The sequence below is a fragment of the Protomyctophum parallelum genome, assembly GCF_964188405.1.
Source record: "Protomyctophum parallelum genome assembly, chromosome: 8".
NCBI classification, from domain to species: Eukaryota; Metazoa; Chordata; class Actinopteri; order Myctophiformes; family Myctophidae; genus Protomyctophum; species Protomyctophum parallelum.
The window spans coordinates 48,039,530-48,061,931 of NC_139703.1; the positions used below are offsets into that span (position 1 = coordinate 48,039,530).

At 43.3% G+C, this 22,402-nt stretch overlaps 1 protein-coding gene across 2 annotated transcripts in view; it reads left to right on the forward strand.

Annotated features, from left to right (window-relative positions):
• The first annotated feature begins 3,044 nt into the window (after positions 1 to 3,044).
• cdh4 (cadherin 4, type 1, R-cadherin (retinal)) overlaps positions 3,045 to 22,402 on the forward strand; it is a 310,166-nt gene continuing 290,808 nt past the window's right edge. For both annotated transcript variants that reach the window (XM_083771514.1, XM_083771515.1), the window contains exons 1-2: positions 3,045 to 3,240; positions 4,552 to 4,663. In XM_083771514.1, the coding sequence (XP_083627640.1) occupies positions 3,184 to 3,240; positions 4,552 to 4,663 (169 nt within the window). In that variant the 5' untranslated portion in view covers positions 3,045 to 3,183. The remainder of the gene's footprint in view (positions 3,241 to 4,551; positions 4,664 to 22,402) is intronic.

The window sequence follows — 22,402 nt, forward strand, 5'->3', positions numbered from 1 at the left end:
TCATTCCATCATCTCAGAATTTTTTACACAATGCTACTTCTGTCACATTTTACTTCAGTCATGCAAGTGCTAGGTAGAGAGGGCGCATACAACATTGTACACAGATCTGTGCAGTTATAGGTAAAAACTAAATTTGGCCTGTTATAGCGCCACCATGAGACTGATTTAAAACATTCTAACCCATTCTGACCTGAGATCAGATTCATACGAGGTTTCCACTGGACACACGCTGGTCTGACGAACCCATTCTGACCTGAGATCAGATTCTAAAAATGTCAGTCGTTCTTTGATTTTTCAAAAAATAGCAGACCTACAAGCTCGTATCGCGCCACTCGGTGGCGCGATATGAGCTTGTAGATCTGCTATTTTTCAATAGCTAAAGCATAACATGATGCCAACACCAAAATGGGTGCCCGGTCAGAATGGGTTAAGTGGCATTACTTCCTTTTCCTAGTGGGAATGTATAATGTGTATAATTTTACGGAAAAAGCATGCTGTGTTCATGATTTGTGGCATTTTGTTTCTAAACGGACCAATCCTGCAAGCTTGGGAAGGCAATCTTGGCCAATCGGGATGGAATATGGGAAATGGGACAAATCCCTGTTGAGCACATGAGTATAGAGATAGTGTATCGGTATATACACATTACACTATCTATTTGCGTGATGTACTGTATGGTTAAAATGTGTACGTAATGTAATGAAATGTGCTTGTATAAATCGGTCTCATGGTGGCACTATAACAGGCCGTTCTGAAGAATTTAGGGCAGAGGTTAGCCTGAGCTAACGTGTTAGGTTTCTGGTCTAGAGGGGCGGGTCGCGGCTGAGATTTGCGATACGCCCTGATTGGATCTCATCGATCTGTCCGTCACCCCCGGCCCCTCCTCTCCCCCCTAGTGCAGCGCTACGTCACATCATTTGGAGCGACGCCCACCCGGAAGGGTTGACTCCCACTTTTAGACCAGAGCGGCCAATGCGTTCCTCCAGGCTTTCAATTTTTGCACCAACAAAAATGAAAGCCTGGTACCGAGGCTAGGGCAGAGGTTAGTCGTTGGCATCCAGGGAGTGTATGTGCAAAGTTTGGCATCTGCCGGACTAGCCATGGTTCATGACTCTCGTATTCATACGAGAGTCATGAAGAAACTTCACCCTGTTTTTTGCGCTCGCTACATTTACAAGATTTCCGTATATATAAACATTCAGAATTCAAATATAAAGTACTCACAATTTGTCCCACGGGTGTTAGTTAGTAGCAGCTCCAGCGATTAGAATTTCTGCATCCCGCGTTGTTTAATAAAAAGCATTTTTATCCGAGGTGTTATTTTGCCATTGGCTTTCATATCAACTACGCGCCCCTATCGGTCGGGAGGAGGGTGGCACTCGGTGTGTTCGATATTAGGTACGCTGACCGCCCTGCCAATACAGACTAATAGGCGAGTGCGCTCCCGGTGTGCAACTGTGGCTTTCCCAAACGAACCCCGTTTGAAAAAAGTAGCCGGGCGCTCGGACAAAAATGCTTTTTATTAAACAACGCGGGACGCAGCAATTCTAATCGCTGGCGCTGCTACTAACTAACACCCGTGGGACACTTTGTGAGTACTTTATATTTGAAATCTGAATGTTTATATATACGGAAATCTTGTTAATGTAGCGAGCGCAAAAAACAGGGCAAAGTTTCTACATGACTGTCATGATAATCATCATGGCAGTCATGTTCCAGGGCTACTGCCGGACCAATGGTGCCGGAGATTAGCTGTACACGGACGGACAGACGGAGTGCTAAACATACTCTCTCGGAGACGATAATAATTCACCTGCACATGGTTCAAGAGGCACACACGGTACATGTTCTTTATTATGTGTTCCTGTTTTCCTCTTTGTCCCTATGCTATGTCCTCATTATTTTGTACTGTAATTACAGTACCCTACTATATATTTTTCTATTATATTTTGCAAATCCTGTATGCAATATTTTTTTAAACGTTGCAATGTTTATATTTGGTTTGCAGCTTACTTTTAACTATGTCTGCACCTTTATACTTTTCTTTTGGGTTCTAAAAATTTGGCATTAGAGCCACTATTGTTCAATATATTTATATAGTCAAATTAGCTTGATATGCCCTACATGCTGATTAATTGCAGCCTCATCCTTTTAGATGCGGTGGGCGTGTCTAGCTTGATTTTCATCATTGCAACAGAGCTTGTTCCTTGTAGACCTGCCCATATGCTGTTGTATATAAATACGCCTCTTGGTGTTGCATATTCATACCTGACGAAGACACACAGTTGTCGAAACGGTGTTACAAATAAAGAATTTTCCTGGGAGCTACAATTCAGTGTGGTGCGCCTGTATACGGTTTGTTGTGTATGTATTGCTGTAATGTAGAACTGCAAACTTTGTTTGAGAATTGGATGCACCTGTGTGGACTCACTAATCAGAGGACTCATCATGTACAGCCGGCCTATACCTACCGGTATTGTTTCTTACTACAAGGTGTCTTGGTGTCTGTTTGGAAAAAATAAAACCAAGATAAAGTCAAGACATCCGTGTATGATGCATGGCCTCCCGTGCACATCGAAGCTGTGGCCGTTACAGTTATGAAGCAGTTTATTACTGGGCAGTGGGCAGGCTTAATGGCAATTAAATAGCCTATTTCAAATAGTTTCGCCATATTTAAACAGTGGAAGAGGGACAGGACAGGGGTGTGAAATCGTCGGTTTGGGGATGGACAATTAAGGGATATGAATGGCCGGTTGTCACTCAAACCACTAGTTCCGTGTGCGTGTGCCCGTGTATAGCATATTAGTCAAACACTAAACCGTCAAACTATTTATCTAAACACTGCAGTCTGGATTCTGGAAACCCCATTTTCAGCCGGCCCATGAGTAATCAGAGTGACACTGACAATGCCATGCTTTCTCTATAGTGTGGGTAGGAGGGGTTATAGTGACGCTGTCATCCAATAGGCACCGACTTCCATTGTACAGAGCTCAGCATCTCCGGCTCAGCGGCACTTTTGCGCTAGACAAGTAGGGACGGTTTCTCACAGCCTGCTCCGTTTGTGCGCGGCGGAACTCCGCATCCAAGAAGAGGGCTTCGGGAATTACTACTATTTGGCGAAGAACTCGAGTTGGCTCGTCTCCCCCCATCGCGTGATTCGCGTTCATACGGCTATTTGCAAAGATGAATGTTGGCTGCGTTTTCATACTGGCGTGCACCTTACTTGTGGGCACATCCTTGGTAAGATTAATTAATTCATTTATGTAAAAGGGATAACATCTTGCGAAAGTACTGCACTGCTGTAGTTACATACAAGGCACCGCTTTGCGGTGCCGTGCATGGAGCAGAAAAGTGACAGTCAGCCGCTCACTTTCTCTGCAGTCTTGCGGTAAAGGTAAAAATGATGCGTATAATCACCGTTTAGATATATGGCAGTTGGCACATGTTTTTATCTGCTGAATAAATATTAAAGTTGGTCAAAAACTATGAATTGTTCTCCGCCGTATTCCCACTTTCTACTGCGGTGCATATTTATTGCAGAGGATGCAATATATAGAGTAGACCCCACGTCCGCTGGATTCAATTTACAGGGCTGTACTATAGCCTACTATCTTATTATTTTCTGAGAGAATATCGTTCACTTCTCAACTGATTCTCATTTTGCAACATGTAGGCAGGCTACATGAATTGAAAGGAATGGGCTGATAGCATAATTATGAATGGATATTCGCAGAAAAATAAAACTTATAGAGCAGGCTACATATTATTGCATGAATACCGTTTTCATAGCATTCTGCATGTGATGCATTGAACAATATGTCTAGGCCTATATGGACAATTTCCTCCACAATGCATACAATGTTAATTTCAAATATGATATAACTTGTTATTTTGCCAAGCAGTATTTGCACACAATGAATTTAACTTGTTAATTGATGCAGGAGTATAGGCTAGCTATAGGCATAATTATGAATTTAATGTTGAAACCTACTAATGAATGATATAAGGGTTTGCTTTAGCTATAACTTTATGTGGTGGATAATGACTGGGTGTCTGCCTTTATGAATATGAAATATCTTGGTTTATTTGTCACATAATTGTGTCTATAATAGCATACCTTATTTCTATTTGACTCTCTCCTTCCATACATCTAAGGGTGGATGATATAGGCATACTTTCACCATCATCATCTGCATCTTCACTCTCATTAACATTGTGATTTGTCACTCATTGCTTCATTGTGATATAGTCCTCCTCACGGTTGGTGATGTCATCCTCATCCTTCCATACACACATTGAACCATATCATACCCAATACTAATCTCCTCAGAATTTACTTTCCACCGCAGTGATTTGGAACAGGTGGCCAATGCACCAGATGTGGTCTCTGCTCGTTCAAGTACGATGTGCTGCCGACTGAAACAAATATGTTGCCCTGTAGTCAGAGAGAGAGGTTTAATATGAGTGTTGAAGGCTTTCAGAGCAACCTGTGTCCTGGTAGTCGCAAGTCAATTTGCCCATGCTTAACAGGCCGTGTTGTTTTTTCCTCAGGGGACTAAGGCAGGCCAGCCGCAGAAAGCCCCATGCCATCCAGGCTTCTCCCAGAACTTCTACACAGTGATTATCTCAAGGGATGTACTGCGAGGCCAGAGTATTGTCAAAGGTAGGCACACTGTCTTTACTATCTCCTTTACTGAAGGTGTGGCCGGAGACATACTGTACAGCAGCCTACATTATAGCACATGGCTATGGCATCACTTTGGGAGACGGTCAGGTCAGGACACAGTGGCTGTGTCCCAAAACAAACATCATCTCATGATGTGGAGCACAGGCATGGTGCAAGGTTCAAGTCAGATAAATCTACAATTTACCATTTTCAATTTAGGCATTTTTGCAGACACTTAATCCAGAGCGATTTAAGAACAAAAAACATTACCATACATCATATACATAACAAAAGTAAGAATGTAACAGTGGAGCATCTATAATGAAACTATGTACTATAGTGCTATGTCTGCATAAAATGCTATCTAAGTTACATAAGTTGAGCCTTTTCATATGCCTGTAAGGTCGTCGGGGCTAGGGCAAGTGCTACGGGCCAAGATGGAGTCTGAAGAGGTTGGTTTTCAGACTACGGTGGAAGATTGGGAGTGAGTCTGCAGTTCTGATTGTAATGGGAAGTGCGTGTTGTCCCGGTGTTTTTAGTGAAAGTACTTCCAGCTTCCCTGCGTTGGCTGATCTGAGTGTGCGGGAGGGTTTGTAAGATTCGATCAGACTTGCAAGATATGGGGGTGCCATATCTTTGGTTGCTTTGAATGCCAGCATCAGAGTTTTGTATTCTGTGCCCCCGGGCAGCGAGTCAATGGAGGGAGCGGAGAATGAATGAATGAATTAAAAACTTTATTCCGAACATGAAGGGGGGAGACATGTGAGAATTTTGGCTGGTTGAAGACCAAGCGAGCTGCGGCATTTTGGATCAATTGGAGAGGCTTAAGTGCACATGCTGGTAGGCCAAAGGAGGGGGTTACAATAGTCAAGTTTTGACATAACATGTCTGGATAAGGAGCTGGGCTGACTCCTGGGTGAGGAACGGTCCAATTCGTCGAATGTTATAGAGTATAAACATACATACAGGATCGAGTGACAGCTGTAATGTGTGCTTTGAACGATCTTTGAATCTAGAGCTGTGATCTTGCACGGTCTGAATATATCTTTGAACATGATGACACAAAGTGATAAAAGGTTAACTGTTCTATTGATTAATTAATGAGTTGGCCCCCATATGAGACTAATTTCAAGTAAATATTCCATTTAACTTTTTATTTAATGCTCAAGGTGGGGATTCAAAGCAGTAACATTCAAAGGGCCTATTTGTCTCCTGCTGTGAATGCTTGCTGCCCAAAGCATTGCTGTTCCATTCTGTCTCCATTGCTCATTGTGATTCATTTTCCAACACTTTATCTTTATGTTTTTTCAGAGGAATTCAATTCGTTTTTCATTGGCTTCATTTATTTTTAGTGCAGGCATCTATTGAGAGGTTCATCTATTCTCCAGCAACATGAAATGTTGTATTTCTCGAGTCTGGCTCATCTTAGCATGAATATTGGTCATAATATGACCAATATTGGATGATGTTGATGTATATTATACATCAACATCATCCAATTCAAAACCATAATTAATAGATAAATGCATTTCTGCCATGCTGAAATGCATGTATGCATTTCTTTTTAGGTAAACAACCTCCATTTTTACCACAACTGCTTTGCACTCTGACCACAATATTCAATGAATGAAATATAGTCATTGTCATCGTATGATTGCAATCACTGCTGGCTTTCTAGGTAACAGAGTGGGCTTTTAGCTGCTATACTACATAATTATCTTTTTAACAATTTCAGTCATGCAGTACAGTAGTATAGTACTATTGCAGAGGCTTTTGGGACTGGCTCTTTCTTTCTTTCTTTCTTTCTTTCTTTCTTTCTTTCTTTCTTTCTTTCTTTCTTTCTTTCTTTCTTTCTTTCTTTCTTTCTTTCTTTCTTTCTTTCTTTCTTTCTTTCTTTCTTTCTTTCTTTCTTTCTTTCTTTCTTTCTTTCTTTCTTTCTTTCTTTCTACATATTCAGCTAGCATTACCACTTCAAGCCTTTACTCACACTTTAGGGAGAAACGCAGCAGCAAAGTGCAATAAGCTTAGCTCTCCCTTGGCAACTTACTTTTGCAGCCAAATATTTATAGTCTATTGTTACATGAAATGTTATTTGCCAGGAGGAGGAAATGGCATTCACATTAACGGCTGTTTGGAGCATTTTCCAGCTCTGTGGAAAACAATTTAATTTTGTTATTTAGTCAGGGCACTCCCCTGACAGGCTGCACCATCCTAGTCAGCCTCCAGTTTGTATCAGGGGTATAGAGTTCACACTTTCTGTAATTTGGTTCAAGTGTTTAGAGTGTGATGCATCTCAACAGCTAAGGTATCCCCTTGCGTTCTAGGCATGTGCAGGAGCTATTGTACCCGTGTGTACAATGCATGTGTGTGTATGTCTCTTAGATGTCTGTGCGAGTGTAACTTTTCTTCCCCAAGAGGATGAAAAACCCAGTGCAATCACCTTCCAAATTCCAGCTTAGTCTTCTTGTGCTGCAGAACTGTATCAATTCGATTTAGTTTATCTTGTACATCAGCTATAGCCTCGATACAATATTGCTTTTTACCTCTGGTTTCATTTTGTCTATCTCTCTATCATTTTGCCTACCTTCCCCTTTCTGTGTTCATCGCAAAAATCAATCTGGGAGCTGTGTTGTCCCCCTGTCTGACCACTGGAAGGGATATGGGCTGCAGAGGCCTAAGTCCTCATACTATGATTAATGGGCTTGTGGCTAGCCTGACTGAAGGTCTGTTTTTTCTATATAGTGGAAAACAAAACAGGAGGAAGCCTTTAGTGCTAACACCGCTGTGTGGATAACCTAAAACCATCACTTTCCAGGAAAATTAATGGGCTAGGTAGAGAGACAGGAGGAACATGGATGGTACAGTATAAGGGGGTTGCTGGACCAGAGAGTACCCAACCATGCCTGCTATCTCTCAGATGAACAGTGAGCAATCGGGACAGGGCCACTGTTCCAGCAGGTGCAATCCAGATCAGACTTCTCTTTTCATTTGCTAAACAACATGGCAGAAGGAGGATGACGTTTTGATGGATGGGGATGTCTGCATGATCATTTCAGTGTTTTTATAATGTAAGTAAATAATGTTGAAGAAATATATTTTCACATGGTATTTCCACCACCTGTTTTGGGGCAATATTTTAAACTCACACTCAGACATTATATAATTGATACATTTAGAAAGTCTTTGGCCATCCATTAATGTCTCATCCTACTCCACCTTAGCATCGTGTCGTGCTTTAGCTATTTAAAAATAGCAGATCTACAAGCTCATATCGCGCCACAGAGTGGCGCGATACGAGCTTGTAGGTCTGCTATTTTTGAAAAAAATCGAAGAACGACTGACATTTTTAGAATCTGATCTCAGGTCAGAATGGGTTCGTCAGACCAGCGTGTGTCCAGCGGAAACCTTGTATGAATCTGATCTCAGGTCAGAATGGGTTAACCCATTTTGACCGCAGCACGTGTGGAAACTTCATAGCTAATCCAACCGATGGATTGCGAGGACGTGTCGTGTACACACATCCTAGTGCATTTTCATTGATATCAAACAAGAGATTTTTTCAGATTTTTTTCTTTTTTTTCCCGTTTGGCCTCTCCTTCTGCACCATACTCCTTGCTTCCTGTTTACCGCTCAGAAAGAAAGGCTCGTAGCGCGTAATCTAGGGAGCTCTCTATGGTTTTGACCAGATGGACGTACTAAGCTCTTCATTTCTGACTTCAACATGCCTCTCGTTTAAAATGTGAACGTGAGGGATTATCAAGCGACTTTATCGTAATCATAGCGAGGTAAGCAAGCAACATTATTTCTCCCGGTTTTTGTACGGAACGGAAGGGGGGGCTTTCAGAGTAAAAGCTGCCATATCTGCACGCTACCCAGAGCTGCTATTTTGAAAGAAATCCCGGCACTGATTATGTTAATGCACGTTTGATAAACACATTCAGATCGTAGGACGTGTACAAAAAATAATCCAACCGTTGGGCCTGGGCTTTTCAGAGTAAAATCCTCCTATATCTTCTGGCACTCTAGTGCCTTTATTTTGAAGAAAATCCCAGCACTCATTGTGTTAAATAATAGACTACTATGGTTTCGTGGTTCGCCATAAAAGAGACCTTTGTTTTTCTAACGCACAACCACAAGCACATTCCTGGTCTGCCCCTAAGTTGTCCAGAATAAATGGCCTCATGCTCCCATGGAGCTGATTGTCTCAGAGCATGAGGAGTACCTCGGTCAGTGCAGATTCCTGCTGTGACTAGATAGGCCGTGAAAGGAAATATTCCGGTGATTGCACATCACTGTGTAAACCATCACCTCGCTCCAAGAGCCAGAACAGACATCTCAGAACACAAGCAAGGGGAGGTGGCCTCATCACAAAAGAAGTTAATTTGAACAGCAGTTCCTTCAGGACGGCACCCCTTTAAGCTGCTGTCAGCACATATTTAAAAAGACAGCAGTGAGATTCACCCCTTGGGCCCTCACCGGGTGGGGATAGTGGGGTCACTGAGGTGGCACTGTTTGTTGTAACTTGGTCGTGTTACCTCCATGAAAGCGGTTTTGTTTTGTTTTGTTTTGTTCATCTGTCTGTGGCCAACATTATGTCATGTCAAAAGGTATTGGGAAGATTGGCATGAAATGTGCCATGCTCCCAAGATCAGGAAGAACCCTATTGGATTTGGTGATTGCATGGCCTTTCCTCTCTAGCCTATTCACTATTCTCCATAATCTAATTTAATAGTTGTAAAGTTGTCACGTGGCGCAAAAGATGTGCGCACTAGCCAATGAAAAGATGTGCCCATAAAAGATGTGCCCATAAGATGTGCCACTAGCCAATGAAAAGATGTGCCCATGTGGCCAATAGCCAATGAAAACTCAACCAACTCAACCAAGCCACCCCACTAACTCGCAGCCCCCCCCTCCCTCTTTGGCTGCTGTAATGTGATCTCCCCTATGGATCTCCCTCTCCGCACTCCGCAGAGAAACCTTACCTATAGTCGCCTCACCATTTTGCCCTGGGACAAAAAAGGTTGAGTTAAGCGGTGCCCAAAAGGTAGATCACGATCTACCAGTAACGTCAGATCAGGGGTTTTGTCGGCCAGCGCCAAAAATGCTCCCCGACAGCATAATCGGAGCAAATACCGGGCAGTGTGTATGAGCCATAACGTGTTGACTACACTACACTACACTAATAAGGACACATAATAACTAGAAAAAGTGCCCTACTGGGCACAGGTCTCCACCAGGATCCACAGATCCGTGCAGTTAGAGGTAAAAACACTTTTGGGCCAGTTATAGCGCCACCTTGAGGCTGAGTTGAAATTGTTCATGTGGCATTTCGTCCTCGGCCTAGTGGGAATGTGGGTGCACAATTTCACGGAAATCACGCGATGTGTTCATGATTTGCAGCATTTTGTTTGAAACTGAGCACTCCTGTGAATTTTGGAAGCCAATCTTAACCAATCAGGATGGAGTCTGAGAAATCTGAAAGACCGGTTTGGTTGAATGGCTCTAGAGAGACTGTGTACCAATTTGTGTGATGTTTGGACAAAATCTGTAGGTGTACTGTGCAAAAACTTGTTTTGCACAAAGCGGCCTCCTGGTGGCGCTATAACAGGCCGTTCTGGAAAGTTTGGGGCAGAGGTTCATGGTTGGCATCCAGGGAGTGTGTGTGCAAAATTTGGCATCGACCGGGTTAACGGTGGCTGAGATTAGCTGGTCACGGACGGACACACGGACACACGGACGGACGGACGGAGTGCAAAACATACTCTCCCCATGCCTTCGGCTGGTGGAGACAATAACTAATAACCCATCCGTTACTACATGTGGAGTCAACTCCCGCAATTTCCTTCTTCCCATAGTGCGCGGCAAAGTAACTCTGGGATGAGCGGCCGCGAAATTCTAGTAAACAACATTTGTAAAGTGAGACACAGTACAGTAAAAAGCCATTGACAGTTGCGCAAGCACGCATTCACATTTGTGCAACTGGTCCCGGTCCTCATCAAGTCACGTTTCGCCCAAAGTAGCCCCTGCTCGAAATAAGTTTGACACCCCTGTTCTAGCGCAACCATCAGGCCAAACCGGGATGGTTTACCAGGCTGGAAGAATCCTATGGATTGTGCTGTTCCTTAGCACCACCATCAGGCCAAACTTGGTGGAGGCCGGCACAGGTCTGAGGAGTGCACCTTTTTGCTATGTGTCCAATGTGAAGTTGTGAGAAAGAAGGTTGTTTTCCACATCTGGTCTGGCATTTACAAAACGGATAATTAATTTGCAGAGCTGCCAACCTGCACACATTTTGTGTACCAACCACGCAATTCTAGGCGTATAGACACCTAGAATTGCGTGGTTGGTACACAAAATGTGTGCAGGTTGGTAGCTCTGAATTTGACATAGACATCAAATTAATTATCTGTTTTCGAAATGCAATACGGGAGTTTAAAATTGTATAGAGAACTACTCTATTGTTGGCCAGGAAAGATGTGGGAAAACAACCATTATACTTTTGTCTTCTGGGTGACAGCAACACAAAATAAGTGTCAGTTTTCTTGGGCAAGTCTATTTCTCGTCGAGGGCTGTGAATTCCAGCACTTCTATGCCCTTTCAAAGAGCATAGGCTTGTTTTGATATCCATACCAGTGTTTTCTTTGTATCTAAAGGAGGCAAACATACTGTATTGTAGAAAACCCCTTGCTGTGTGAAACAATATTAGATTGGATGACATCCATTTATTTCCTATTCTCTACTACAGTAGGTACTGTATGTCTTGGTACATTCAGCCTTTCGGATCTCTGTGTTCTTAATACTGGATTGGATCATTTTTATTTCAGTAACTTCTAATTTGGTTTCAATATTGCATGTAAAAGAACATAATATTCACATTATTTCCTTTAACCCATTCTGACCTGAGATCAGATTCTAAAAATGTCTATTACATCCTGACAGTTAAATTTTTAACCCATTCTGACCTGAGATCAGATTCTAAAAGTGTCTTAGATTTTTCAAAAATAGCAGACCTACAAGCTCGTATCGCGCCACTCGGTGGCGCGATATGAGCTTGTAGATCTGCTATTTTTAAATAGCTAAAGCATAACATGATGCTGACACCAAAATGGGTGCCCGGTCAGAATGGGTTAACCCATTCAAACTGGGAAAGCATCTGTGTCACTTTAGATTTTTTTTTGCATTGGCTATTCAAAAATAACTACTGATTTAGATGGTCTTAAAGGGTTAATGTAACAGATTCATTCAAGTGGGATCATGCCTCTATCAACCACAGTGCTTTCAGCATGGATTGGCTGCAGTTTAACTCCATCTCCAAAAGTTACTCATAGGAAATGACTTGTGATGTGACCCCAATTAAGACTAGGCCTGGAAATCCTGACGGAGAGCCCATATCTGTCTTGAAACAGCCTGTGTGGGGTACGCTGTGCTGTAGAGAACTTCAGAGTCCTAACCTTCTATCCAAAGTGACGGGGCTTTCATAAGTATGGCCAGGCCTAGAGAGAGAGTGTGTGTGTGTGTGTGTGTGTGTGTGTGTGTGTGTGTGTGTGTGTGTGTGTGTGTGTGTGTGTGTGTGTGTGTGTGTGTGTGTGTGTGTGTGTGTGTGTGTGTGTGTGTGTGTGTGTGTGTGTGTGTGTGTGTGTGTGTGTGTGTGTGTGTGTGTGTGTGTGTGTGTGTGTGAGAGAGAGTGAGGTGGGATTACGTCTCGGGGCGTTTGATAAGCGGGATGCCAGTTTCTCTCTGACTCGGTAACGTCTCTCTTGTCCTCCGAAAGAGTCTTTCATCTCTGCAGCCAGGACATGAAGTCTGTGGTGTGCTGATAGAATACAGGTATGGAAGATGAGCTACATCATTTCTCTTTATCTCTCCCTGCCTAACCGAGCCGAGCTGTGCGCTCCTATATCCGTTCAAACTCTGTACAACACGACACACATACATGCTGAGTCCTCTCCATCAAGCCAGCCGCCAAAGATGCAGTACCACACATACACATACCACACAATGCTTTTCAGTCTATTTTGTCATCTCCTGACTCATCTCCTTTAACCCATTCTGACCTGAGATCAGATTCATACGAGGTTTCCGCCGGACACACACTGGTCTGATGAACCCATTCTGACCTGAGATCAGATTCTAAAAAAATGTCAGTCGTTCTTCGATTTTTCAAAAATAGCAGACCTACAAGCTCGTATCGCGCCACTCGGTGGCGCGATATGAGCTTGTAGATCTGCTATTTTTAAATAGCTAAAGCATAACATGATGCTGACACCAAAATGTGTGCCCGGTCAGAATTGGTTATGTGAGCTAGTGAAAAAAGTGACTTTTACAGATACTTTAGCATCCTGGCTGTCAGGAGAAACTGCTTTCCTGTTGTTGGTATCCACATACATTTGGAATTTATCGAATACATGGAATTATCTTGTTGGTTTGATAGGGAGGCTATATAACTCACAGAAAGTTTTCACATACAAACGCAGATATATTTTTTCCTGTCTATATCCATTGAGAAAACTGTGATTAATTCTATCCTGCCTTACATTTAGACAGCGCGTGGCATTCAAGCCTAAGCTGCAACGTCTGCTCTGTGTTTTTATTGTCCTCACAAGGCTTTATAGAAGTGTGCTATGCACAGATTGTTAGTACTCAGCTGAAGTTGGATGCATTAGACTTATATATTTATATAGCGCTTTGGAGAAAAGCAATATAGAAATGCAGTCCATCCATTAACTTACATTTCTTAAATGTTCCTTTAGGAGCATTGAATGCTGACCTTCAAAAGGAGGTGATCTGATCAAACCTTACATTGGCACATGAAAACAGCAATGAAAAGTAAAAAAGGGGAGAAAACTGGACATTCCTGATGATAGCCATGAAGAGTCCTTGCCAGGGGATTAATGTGGAAAAGAGAGGTTGTGCATGTTGGGACTGGAGCGAGGGTTAGGGAATCAACATCTAAGGGTTGAGGACAATTGATCAAAAAAATGTTACAGGTAATTAAAGTCCTGTAGTCTTCCTGAGAAAAAAAAAATCTTTCAAATTATTATCTTTATTGTTAGGCACAGGATAAAGATATACAGACCAGGGGCATAGGTCTCCAGGGTGCCATTTCTTCTTACGCTTTGGGTGGCAATTGGATGATTTGAGGCATTTTGTTCCAAAAATTTGTTCTGCAAAAATCCACCCGTTGGTGGTGCTATAACAGGCCAAAGTGAAAAGGGTGGGATATATTCCTCAGCCTAGTAGGAAAGTCTGTGAAAGATTTCACGTAAATTGCATGCTGATGATGCATGATTGGTTCAAAACAGGCCAATCCTGCAAACTTTGAAAGCCAAGGTTAGCCAATTAGGATGGAATATGAAATATTGAACAGAATCTGGAGGAGTTATATAACACACACACACACACACACACACACACACACACACACACACAATGACAATTTAATCTCAGTGTACTGATTACTTTATCTATTTGTTCACTGTTTGTTTCACTGTCTGAACACTGTCTTTTGAAGAAAGGGTCTCATTATACCTTTTGTGGTTGATGAGCCTTGTATTCTATGAATATATTTGCATTTTGTTAACAATAATTGACAACCCTATTTTCATAATCAATGTGTGTTAGTGCTTTACATCTGAATGCAAGTTTGAATGATTTGGGGCCCTGATTAAAGGGCTTTTGTTGGAATCCAGAAATGAGTGGTTTCCCCAGTTGGAGACCCCTGTTTCACCTTTTAGCAGAGCATGTAACCCTGCATCTACCAGTTCATTACCAAGAGGTTCAGCCTCCTTTAACACACTCTGACCAGGCACCCATTTTGGTGTCGGCATCATGTTATGCTTTAGCTATTTAAAAATAGCAGATCTACAAGCTCGTATCGCGCCACCGAGTGGCGCGATACGAGCTTGTAGGTCTGCTATTTTTGAAAAATCGAAGAACGACTGACATTTTTTTAATCTGATCTCAGGTCAGAATGGGTTAATAATTAAACTGTCAAGATGTAATAGACATTTTTTTAATCTGATCTCAGGTCAGAATGGATTAAGCTCCCGGATTTACATGCATCTGAATACAAATCAGGGGCTTCTGCATTGTAGTGTGCCTAGAGTGCCACTTCTTTCACTTGCATTTCTGTTTACTTGTACGCTCACAACAGCAAAGCCTTTGATGCTAGTGTCTATGGGTTTTTTTTTGCAGAGGATATAGGCTACTTTTTTGTACAATTTGATGAAAATTGAAAAACAGAGAAGAATCGAATCATTAGTCTACTCTACAGCCACAACAAAAAAGTAAACTAAAAACACAGTACAGCCAGATTAAGAGCCGGACGCTAGAGGCCTTACTGCTCCTTATAACCAACTGGGACAAATCGCTTCAAACCTCTCATTAGTGGGTGTGTGTGTGTGTGTGTTTATTATTTTGTGTGTTTATTATAATGTGGTGAAACACACCCATTCAAGTTAACAATCTTTTTTATATTCAGATAAATAATAACAGACAAATAATAAATTGTGCCTCTACGGGATAAATCACCTATAATCAATCTTCCCTCACCTGTAACTAAAGGGACTTGCAACACGTGTCGCGTAGCGAGTGGACATTTCAAATCGTATTGATCGGCCGGTAATATAAACAAGATGAAACGAGCATGCCTTATTAGAATGGCCCACATTTATTACCATTCCGCTCACGCTTTGTATAGAGCGTCACTGTCAGTAGAGGGCGTCAGTCCCCAGGTTCATGTAATTTTTATTTGCATTGTAATCTCCATAGGGGGATTTTAAATCGCCTCATATAAGAATATAAGATATAATGCTGCCTGCAGGTTCCATGTTTAATTCCAGCGGTGTGTAACCTACATTGTCTAAGTGACAGTTTTCATATTGTAAATATGGTCGCTAACGTGGTTCAGCGACTAGTACTTTGACAGCTCATCCATCGTAGCTTGTTTATAAGTGAAACGGACTTCCTGTGCAGAAACTGCCTCATCAAAATAAGAGCCACTTGTATTGATTAGTCAACACTAGTTTTATTTCTAAGTCTTACAGGACGTTAACATCTCATTTGAGTGCCTGAATGAGTTCCTTTTTAAATTTCTGAACTGTGAACTGAACTAGTTCATCAAATAAATGAACTTTCCCAACACTGTCAACACCTTTGCACAACAGACTTACAGATGGAGCAAAACTGTGCCGACAGACAACCAGACTCCTGGATGCCAGAGCAGAACCCCTGCCCAAAGTTTTCACATGGGCCTGTTATAACGCCACCAGGTGCAAAACACATTTTTGGACAGTAGGCTACTACAGATTTTGTCCAAACATCACGCAGACCAGTACACACTACACTGTATCTTTATAGTCATTAAACCGGTCTTTCAGATTTTTCATATTCCATCTTGATTGACTAAGTTTTCAGGAGTGCTCCGGGACACAGCTTGCCACTTGAAAATGTTCAAATGACATGCCTCATGTTTGTGCCAACAGGCCGATTCCAAACAGTACTGGCCCACAATAACCTACCTGACTTGCCCTTTTTCTATCGATCATCTTTTCCCACTTTTGGCCACACCCCATATGTAAACAGATTCCGCTGTTTAGTAGGGCAGGGATCTCCATATACAGTAGAGTATAGTATGGGCATAAAAGAGACAAGAGAACTACAGAGATCTTCACGTACTGTATGCACATATCGGTATGATAGCCGCGTAGCGGCCCGGATCTCTAGTGTTAAATAATTGGCCGTTTTAAAATCATCGCCATTCTAAAATGGCAGCCTCTGAGCCTTTCAATGCGGCCTTGCACTAGTACCGTATATGTACTATTTGCCTCCCACTTGTGTTACTCTTGCCTGTCATTTTCTCTGCTTCTGACCTCCGTCAACCTCAGCCTCCATGGTTAGAGCCCTGGCACTTCTGGGGGTGTTGTAATTACTGTGGAGTGGATTAGTAAACGAGGTCTCTCTCAGCTCGGAGAGATGGAGAGGATCCAGAAATCCGCCACTCCATGCCTTCTTTCCTCCCCTCCATGAGAGAGGGGGAGGTGTGGGGTCAGGGAGGTGGAGGTGATGTATAGGTACAATGAAAGCATGCAAAACGCCTCCTTCCTATGACACCTGGCTCAGTTTCTCATGGGGTTCGTGAACATTTTACTTTTTCACACTCACTTAGTCCAAGATGATACATGTGGATGCTCAGAATAAAGCCAATACCATACTATTATTGGAGTGTGAGTAAGAGATAGCTTATAGTGCCGCCAGCATATTTGAGTTTACTCAAGGTCCAATTCTGTGTGTATAAACTGCCCTTATCATAATCAGAAGCAGTAGTGATGGATGTTCTTCCCTTTGTACAAATGGATTTAGATCATTGCTCACCTGCGCTTCAGCCTCCCTTTTCCTTTCCCTTCCCCCTTCCTTCCTTCCTTCCTTCCTGACTCAAGAACCTACGGACACCTACTAGTGTCTCACTTTATTGATGACTTATGGCCAAGGATTCTGACCTTGTGCTGCCACTTGACCCTCTGTGTCCCCCAACACATCATATGATATTCCCAGTCAGCAACACTGGAGGGAAACATGGCCCAATCATAATGATTTACGCAGGGCTTGACTCAACACATATATCCTTCCAAGCCGCTGCTAAATTCATCTCCAGAGGGCCACTGTGTACTGTAGAGCTATTTCTGAAACCACAGGGCTTTGCTTTGCGATCTCTTCAATTAAATGACTCTACTGTCAAGTTGCCTTTGTTCTACAAACTCTTAATATCAAAAAAGGTCCCTAGCTACATAAGACCTTGTGCTCTATTTTATCCTTTAGTTTATTTTAGCTATGGAATCTATATTTGGTTGGATACCTGCATGTATCTAATATATATACACACTGTGTGTGTGTGTGTGTGTGTGTGTGTGTGTGTGTGTGTGTGTGTGTGTGTGTGTGTGTGTGTGTGTGTGTGCACGCACACGCGCGCCAGAGAGAGAGACAGAGAGAGAGCTAGAGACCTATCCAGAGGGTTATTATCTTAAATGAAGAAATTAAAGGATTACAAACCAACCCAGTAATCCAGCTGTCAATCTCATGGCTCATTAGCAAGCTAAGGATATGCATGAAAGAGAAGGAGAGTAAAATATACGTGTGTGTTGGGGTGGGGTGGGGTGGGGTGGGGGGGTGGTGGAGGGGTTTCTAAACATTTGCCAATGCGGAACTGACTTTCTTTGAGGAACGTTTTGTTTATTCCCATACATTTCTGTTATGGAATGAGTAAATAAGTTACTTATTATATGGAATTAGTAAATGCAGCTATATCATTTATTTCATTTCTAAATGGAACTCTTCAAAGTGAAATGCAGATTTCCATGTCAGTTTGATTTCAACAACATTTCACAACATTTCACATTTAGCTACAGTGAGGTATTTCTTGTCATGAATATGAAAAATATATAATTAAATTGTTTGATGTATCCAATCGAGTGATTACATGAAGACAAAGTGAATGTTCTGCAGCTGCCCAGAGCCTTGAAAAATGTGTTTGATTGATTTTGAATGCCACAGTCTTAAGTGCACTCTTGGTTTCAAACCAGCTCTGTGCTCACAGTTTGGCACTTGAGCGTGGCAGCTCAAAAGAATGACGATAATAATGGTTTTAGCCTTGCTCACGTTTAAAGAGTGCAGTCAGACGTCCGTGAATTTGACAATGCAAAGTTACTTGAGTGTACATTTTCATCTGTTCTCCTGTTCATTTTACACAAAAAAATGAACAATGGCAAACAATGGCACTGTACAGGTGTGAATATGCTACTATGGTACTACTATGGTATGCTACAGGTGTGAATATGCTACTATGCATGTGGAAAAGTTAGCTAACAGATATTCTGCAAAGTTGAAATGTCTTGACTGCCGTGTAACTCCCAGCCCTCCAGGCCAGAGCGCGGTGCCGTGTAACTCCCAGCCCTCCAGGCCAGAGCGTGGTGTAACTCCCAGCCCTCCAGGCCAGAGCGTGGTGTAACTCCCAGCCCTCCAGGCCAGAGCGTGGTGTAACTCCCAGCCCTCCAGGCCAGAGCGTGGTGTAACTCCCAGCCCTCCAGGCCAGAGCGTGGTGTAACTCCCAGCCCTCCAGGCCAGAGCGCGGTGTAACTCCCAGCCCTCCAGGCCAGAGCGTGGTGTAACTCCCAGCCCTCCAGGCCAGAGCGTGGTGTAACTCCCAGCCCTCCAGGCCAGAGCGTGGTGTAACTCCCAGCCCTCCAGGCCAGAGCGTGGTGTAACTCCCAGCCCTCCAGGCCAGAGCGTGGTGTAACTCCCAGCCCTCCAGGCCAGAGCGTGGTGTAACTCCCAGCCCTCCAGGCCAGAGCGCGGTGTAACTCCCAGCCCTCCAGGCCAGAGCGTGGTGTAACTCCCAGCCCTCCAGGCCAGAGCGTGGTGTAACTCCCAGCCCTCCAGGCCAGAGCGTGGTGTAACTCCCAGCCCTCCAGGCCAGAGCGTGGTGTAACTCCCAGCCCTCCAGGCCAGAGCGTGGTGTAACTCCCAGCCCTCCAGGCCAGAGCGTGGTGTAACTCCCAGCCCTCCAGGCCAGAGCGTGGTGTAACTCCCAGCCCTCCAGGCCAGAGCGTGGTGTAACTCCCAGCCCTCCAGGCCAGAGCGTGGTGTAACTCCCAGCCCTCCAGGCCAGAGCGTGGTGCCAGTGTAACTCCCAGCCCTCCAGGCCAGAGCGTGGTGTAACTCCCAGCCCTCCAGGCCAGAGCGTGGTGTAACTCCCAGCCCTCCAGGCCAGAGCGTGGTGCCGTGTAACTCCCAGCCCTCCAGGCCAGAGCGTGGTGCCAGTGTAACTCCCAGCCCTCCAGGCCAGAGCGTGGTGTAACTCCCAGCCCTCCAGGCCAGAGCGTGGTGCCAGTGTAACTCCCAGCCCTCCAGGCCAGAGTGTGGTGCCAGTGCCAGAGACATCCGCCATGTAAGCCTACAAGACGGGTCACTTCCACCCGTCCCGGAAGTGATGGCCGTCCATATTTGAGCCACATCCTCATTCTAGGCAAGGACTGTCTAAAGAGGACGGGACGCGGAGACCGTAAGGGCGCCGCCATGTTGCTCACATGGTGCTCCATGGAAGGAAAGAAACATGCGCAGTTGAGACCAAGGAAGCTGAACGAGGAAGTGATGGCTGCATAAAGCCCATTGCGCATGTTTCTTTCCTTCCATGGAGCACCATGTGAGCAACATGGCGGCGCCCTTACGGTCTCAGCGTCCCGTCCTCTTTAGACAGTCCTTGATTCTAGGCTGTGGGTCGATGCGCGATGGATTCATTTTTGTTATAAAATCTCAAAGATTGCAGTTTGTCTCATTTTGAGGAGAAAAAGGACTATTAATTAACTTGACCTCCACTTCCAGCATTTATTTCAGTGAAGAGTAAAGACCCTTATTTTGAAGGCACACGTGTCCCAAGACGTGAACCAGAAGTAAACAAACGATGTTTGGAGGAGGAGTGGTATTTTCTTTCACCCGGAAAATACATTTTGTAACTTCTATCTGTTCTTTAGTTATAGCCGTTGAATAAAGCTTGTTTTGACCAAAAAACGCGATCTTGGAAAACATCTGAGATAAATGCATTTCAGTAAATATATTTACATTGAGGGCGGACTTTTCACTTCCGGTTAATTTCCGGTTTTATCGGTCTAACAACCTAGAGTCATTCACACGTCGTCGAAGAGCGCAATCTAACATAATCAATTAAAACCGTGAAATGTGTTAAAAAACGGCATAAGGAGCTACTATGTTGAAACATTCACATTGGACATTCATTCAAGATATCTAAATATGAAGTCTGCTGTACCGAGCACTGCTGCACCACAGACTGAATTTGTTACCTGAGTCACAGAGGCCGCTCTGATATTCACAGCTTAACCCATTCTGAACGGGCACCCATTTTGGTGTTAGCATCATGTTATGCTTTATCTATTTAAAAATAGCAGATCTACAAGCTCATATCGCGCCACCGAGTGGCGCGATACGAGCTTGTAGGTCTGCTATTTTTGAAAAATCGAAGAGCGACTGACATTTCTAGAATCTGATCTCAGGTCAGAATGGGTTCATCAGACCAGTGTGTGTCCGGTGGGAAACCTCGTTATGAATCTGATCTCAGGTCAGAATGGGTTAAAAGAGGGGTGAATGTGTGTGGTATATACAGGAACATATAAAGCGTGTGCTCGCTGTAGATTAGCCTTGGTGCTGAAAGAGATATATTACGTCTATGCCATGTTTCACTGGGCTCTGACGCACATAAAAGAAACATTTTGGGAAACGATGGCAGCATAAAAGCAAATGGAAACACAAATCTAATCTCCAACAAGGAAAGAAAAATGAGAGAGGGTGGGGGGGGGCGGGATTGCACCTCCTACAGCCACAACAACACTTTTTGGATTTGATTGTATCAATTTGCCATTTATTTTGAACGGTAAATGCAGTATTTGCTTATATCCAGCAACCCCTACGGTGTCGTACGGTGCCCACTGGGAAGGAAGAATCACGCCACATTGCTTTTGCATTATTCATAAAATGTGCTCCGCCCATTTGAAGTATGTTGTTTGGTTTGGGGTTTATGCTCCCTGTCCATCGCTGCTATTTGGAGTTAGAGGAAAACGGGTGCTTTTTTATATTTTTTTCTGTATCATATCATCTATCACAGAGATCAGATTCATACGAGGTTTTCCACTGGACACACACTGGTCTGATGAACCCATTCTGACCCGAGATCAGATTCTAAAAATGTCAGTCGTTCTTCGATTTTTCAAAAATGGCAGACCTACAAGCTCGTATCGCGCCACTCGGTGGCGCGATACGAGCTTGTAGATCTGCTATTTTTCAATAGCTAAAGCATAACATGATGCTGACACCAAAATGGGTGCCCGTTCAGAATGGGTTAATTATGTGCCATGTTTTTATTTTCTAGATCTTCAGTGTGCCATATCAACATTAATTCATTTTAACCACGTGAAAAATTCCAACATATTTTGCTTGTCCACAAATATAAAGTTTTTCCTTCTTTTTAAATATTTTCTTTCACGTTGTTATAATGATCATTAGACTCAGGGCAATGACAGAGTTCAGTTTTAATGAATGTAGAATGCAGGATGTAATTTACACAAAATGTGAGGGACTGCATTTATTTGACTGGATATTTTTAAATAGTTTATTTAAAACCAAAAATACTCTCTCACACACTTGCCAGTGTGCCAGTGTTCACCCTCCTTTGTGCCAATGTTGGCACTGGGCCTAAGGTTGCCTACCTCTGATCTATCATGTCATATCATATGTATGGTTGTATGTAGCTGTTGCTTAGCATTATCTAGCATTGTAGAATTTAGTTTTGCGTTGCCACATTTAGTTTCTCTATGTTTACATTATGATAATTGCAGTTGATATAAACCAACGCCAACCAACGTCACCCCACGCCATTCTATCGCTTCTTCTGCTGTAGAACACAGCATTTGTCTTGCCACTATAGTTGCTGAAAAACTTTCATCCCATCCTGATAAGGCCAGCCCTGTACTGTACATCCCAGCAGGGGTCATGTTGAAGCCTGTTGTGAAGTAGATTTGAATCCTTTATGAACAGGAGAGGTGTCTTTTTTTTTCTTTTTTTTTCTAAATTTTTATCCCACGATTTTGTAACCCAGTTTTCTTTTCACCCAGTGCCAATTATCTAATGTAATCCTGGGCGCTACACTTCCTCTGCCAACCTGGGGGGGCAGCG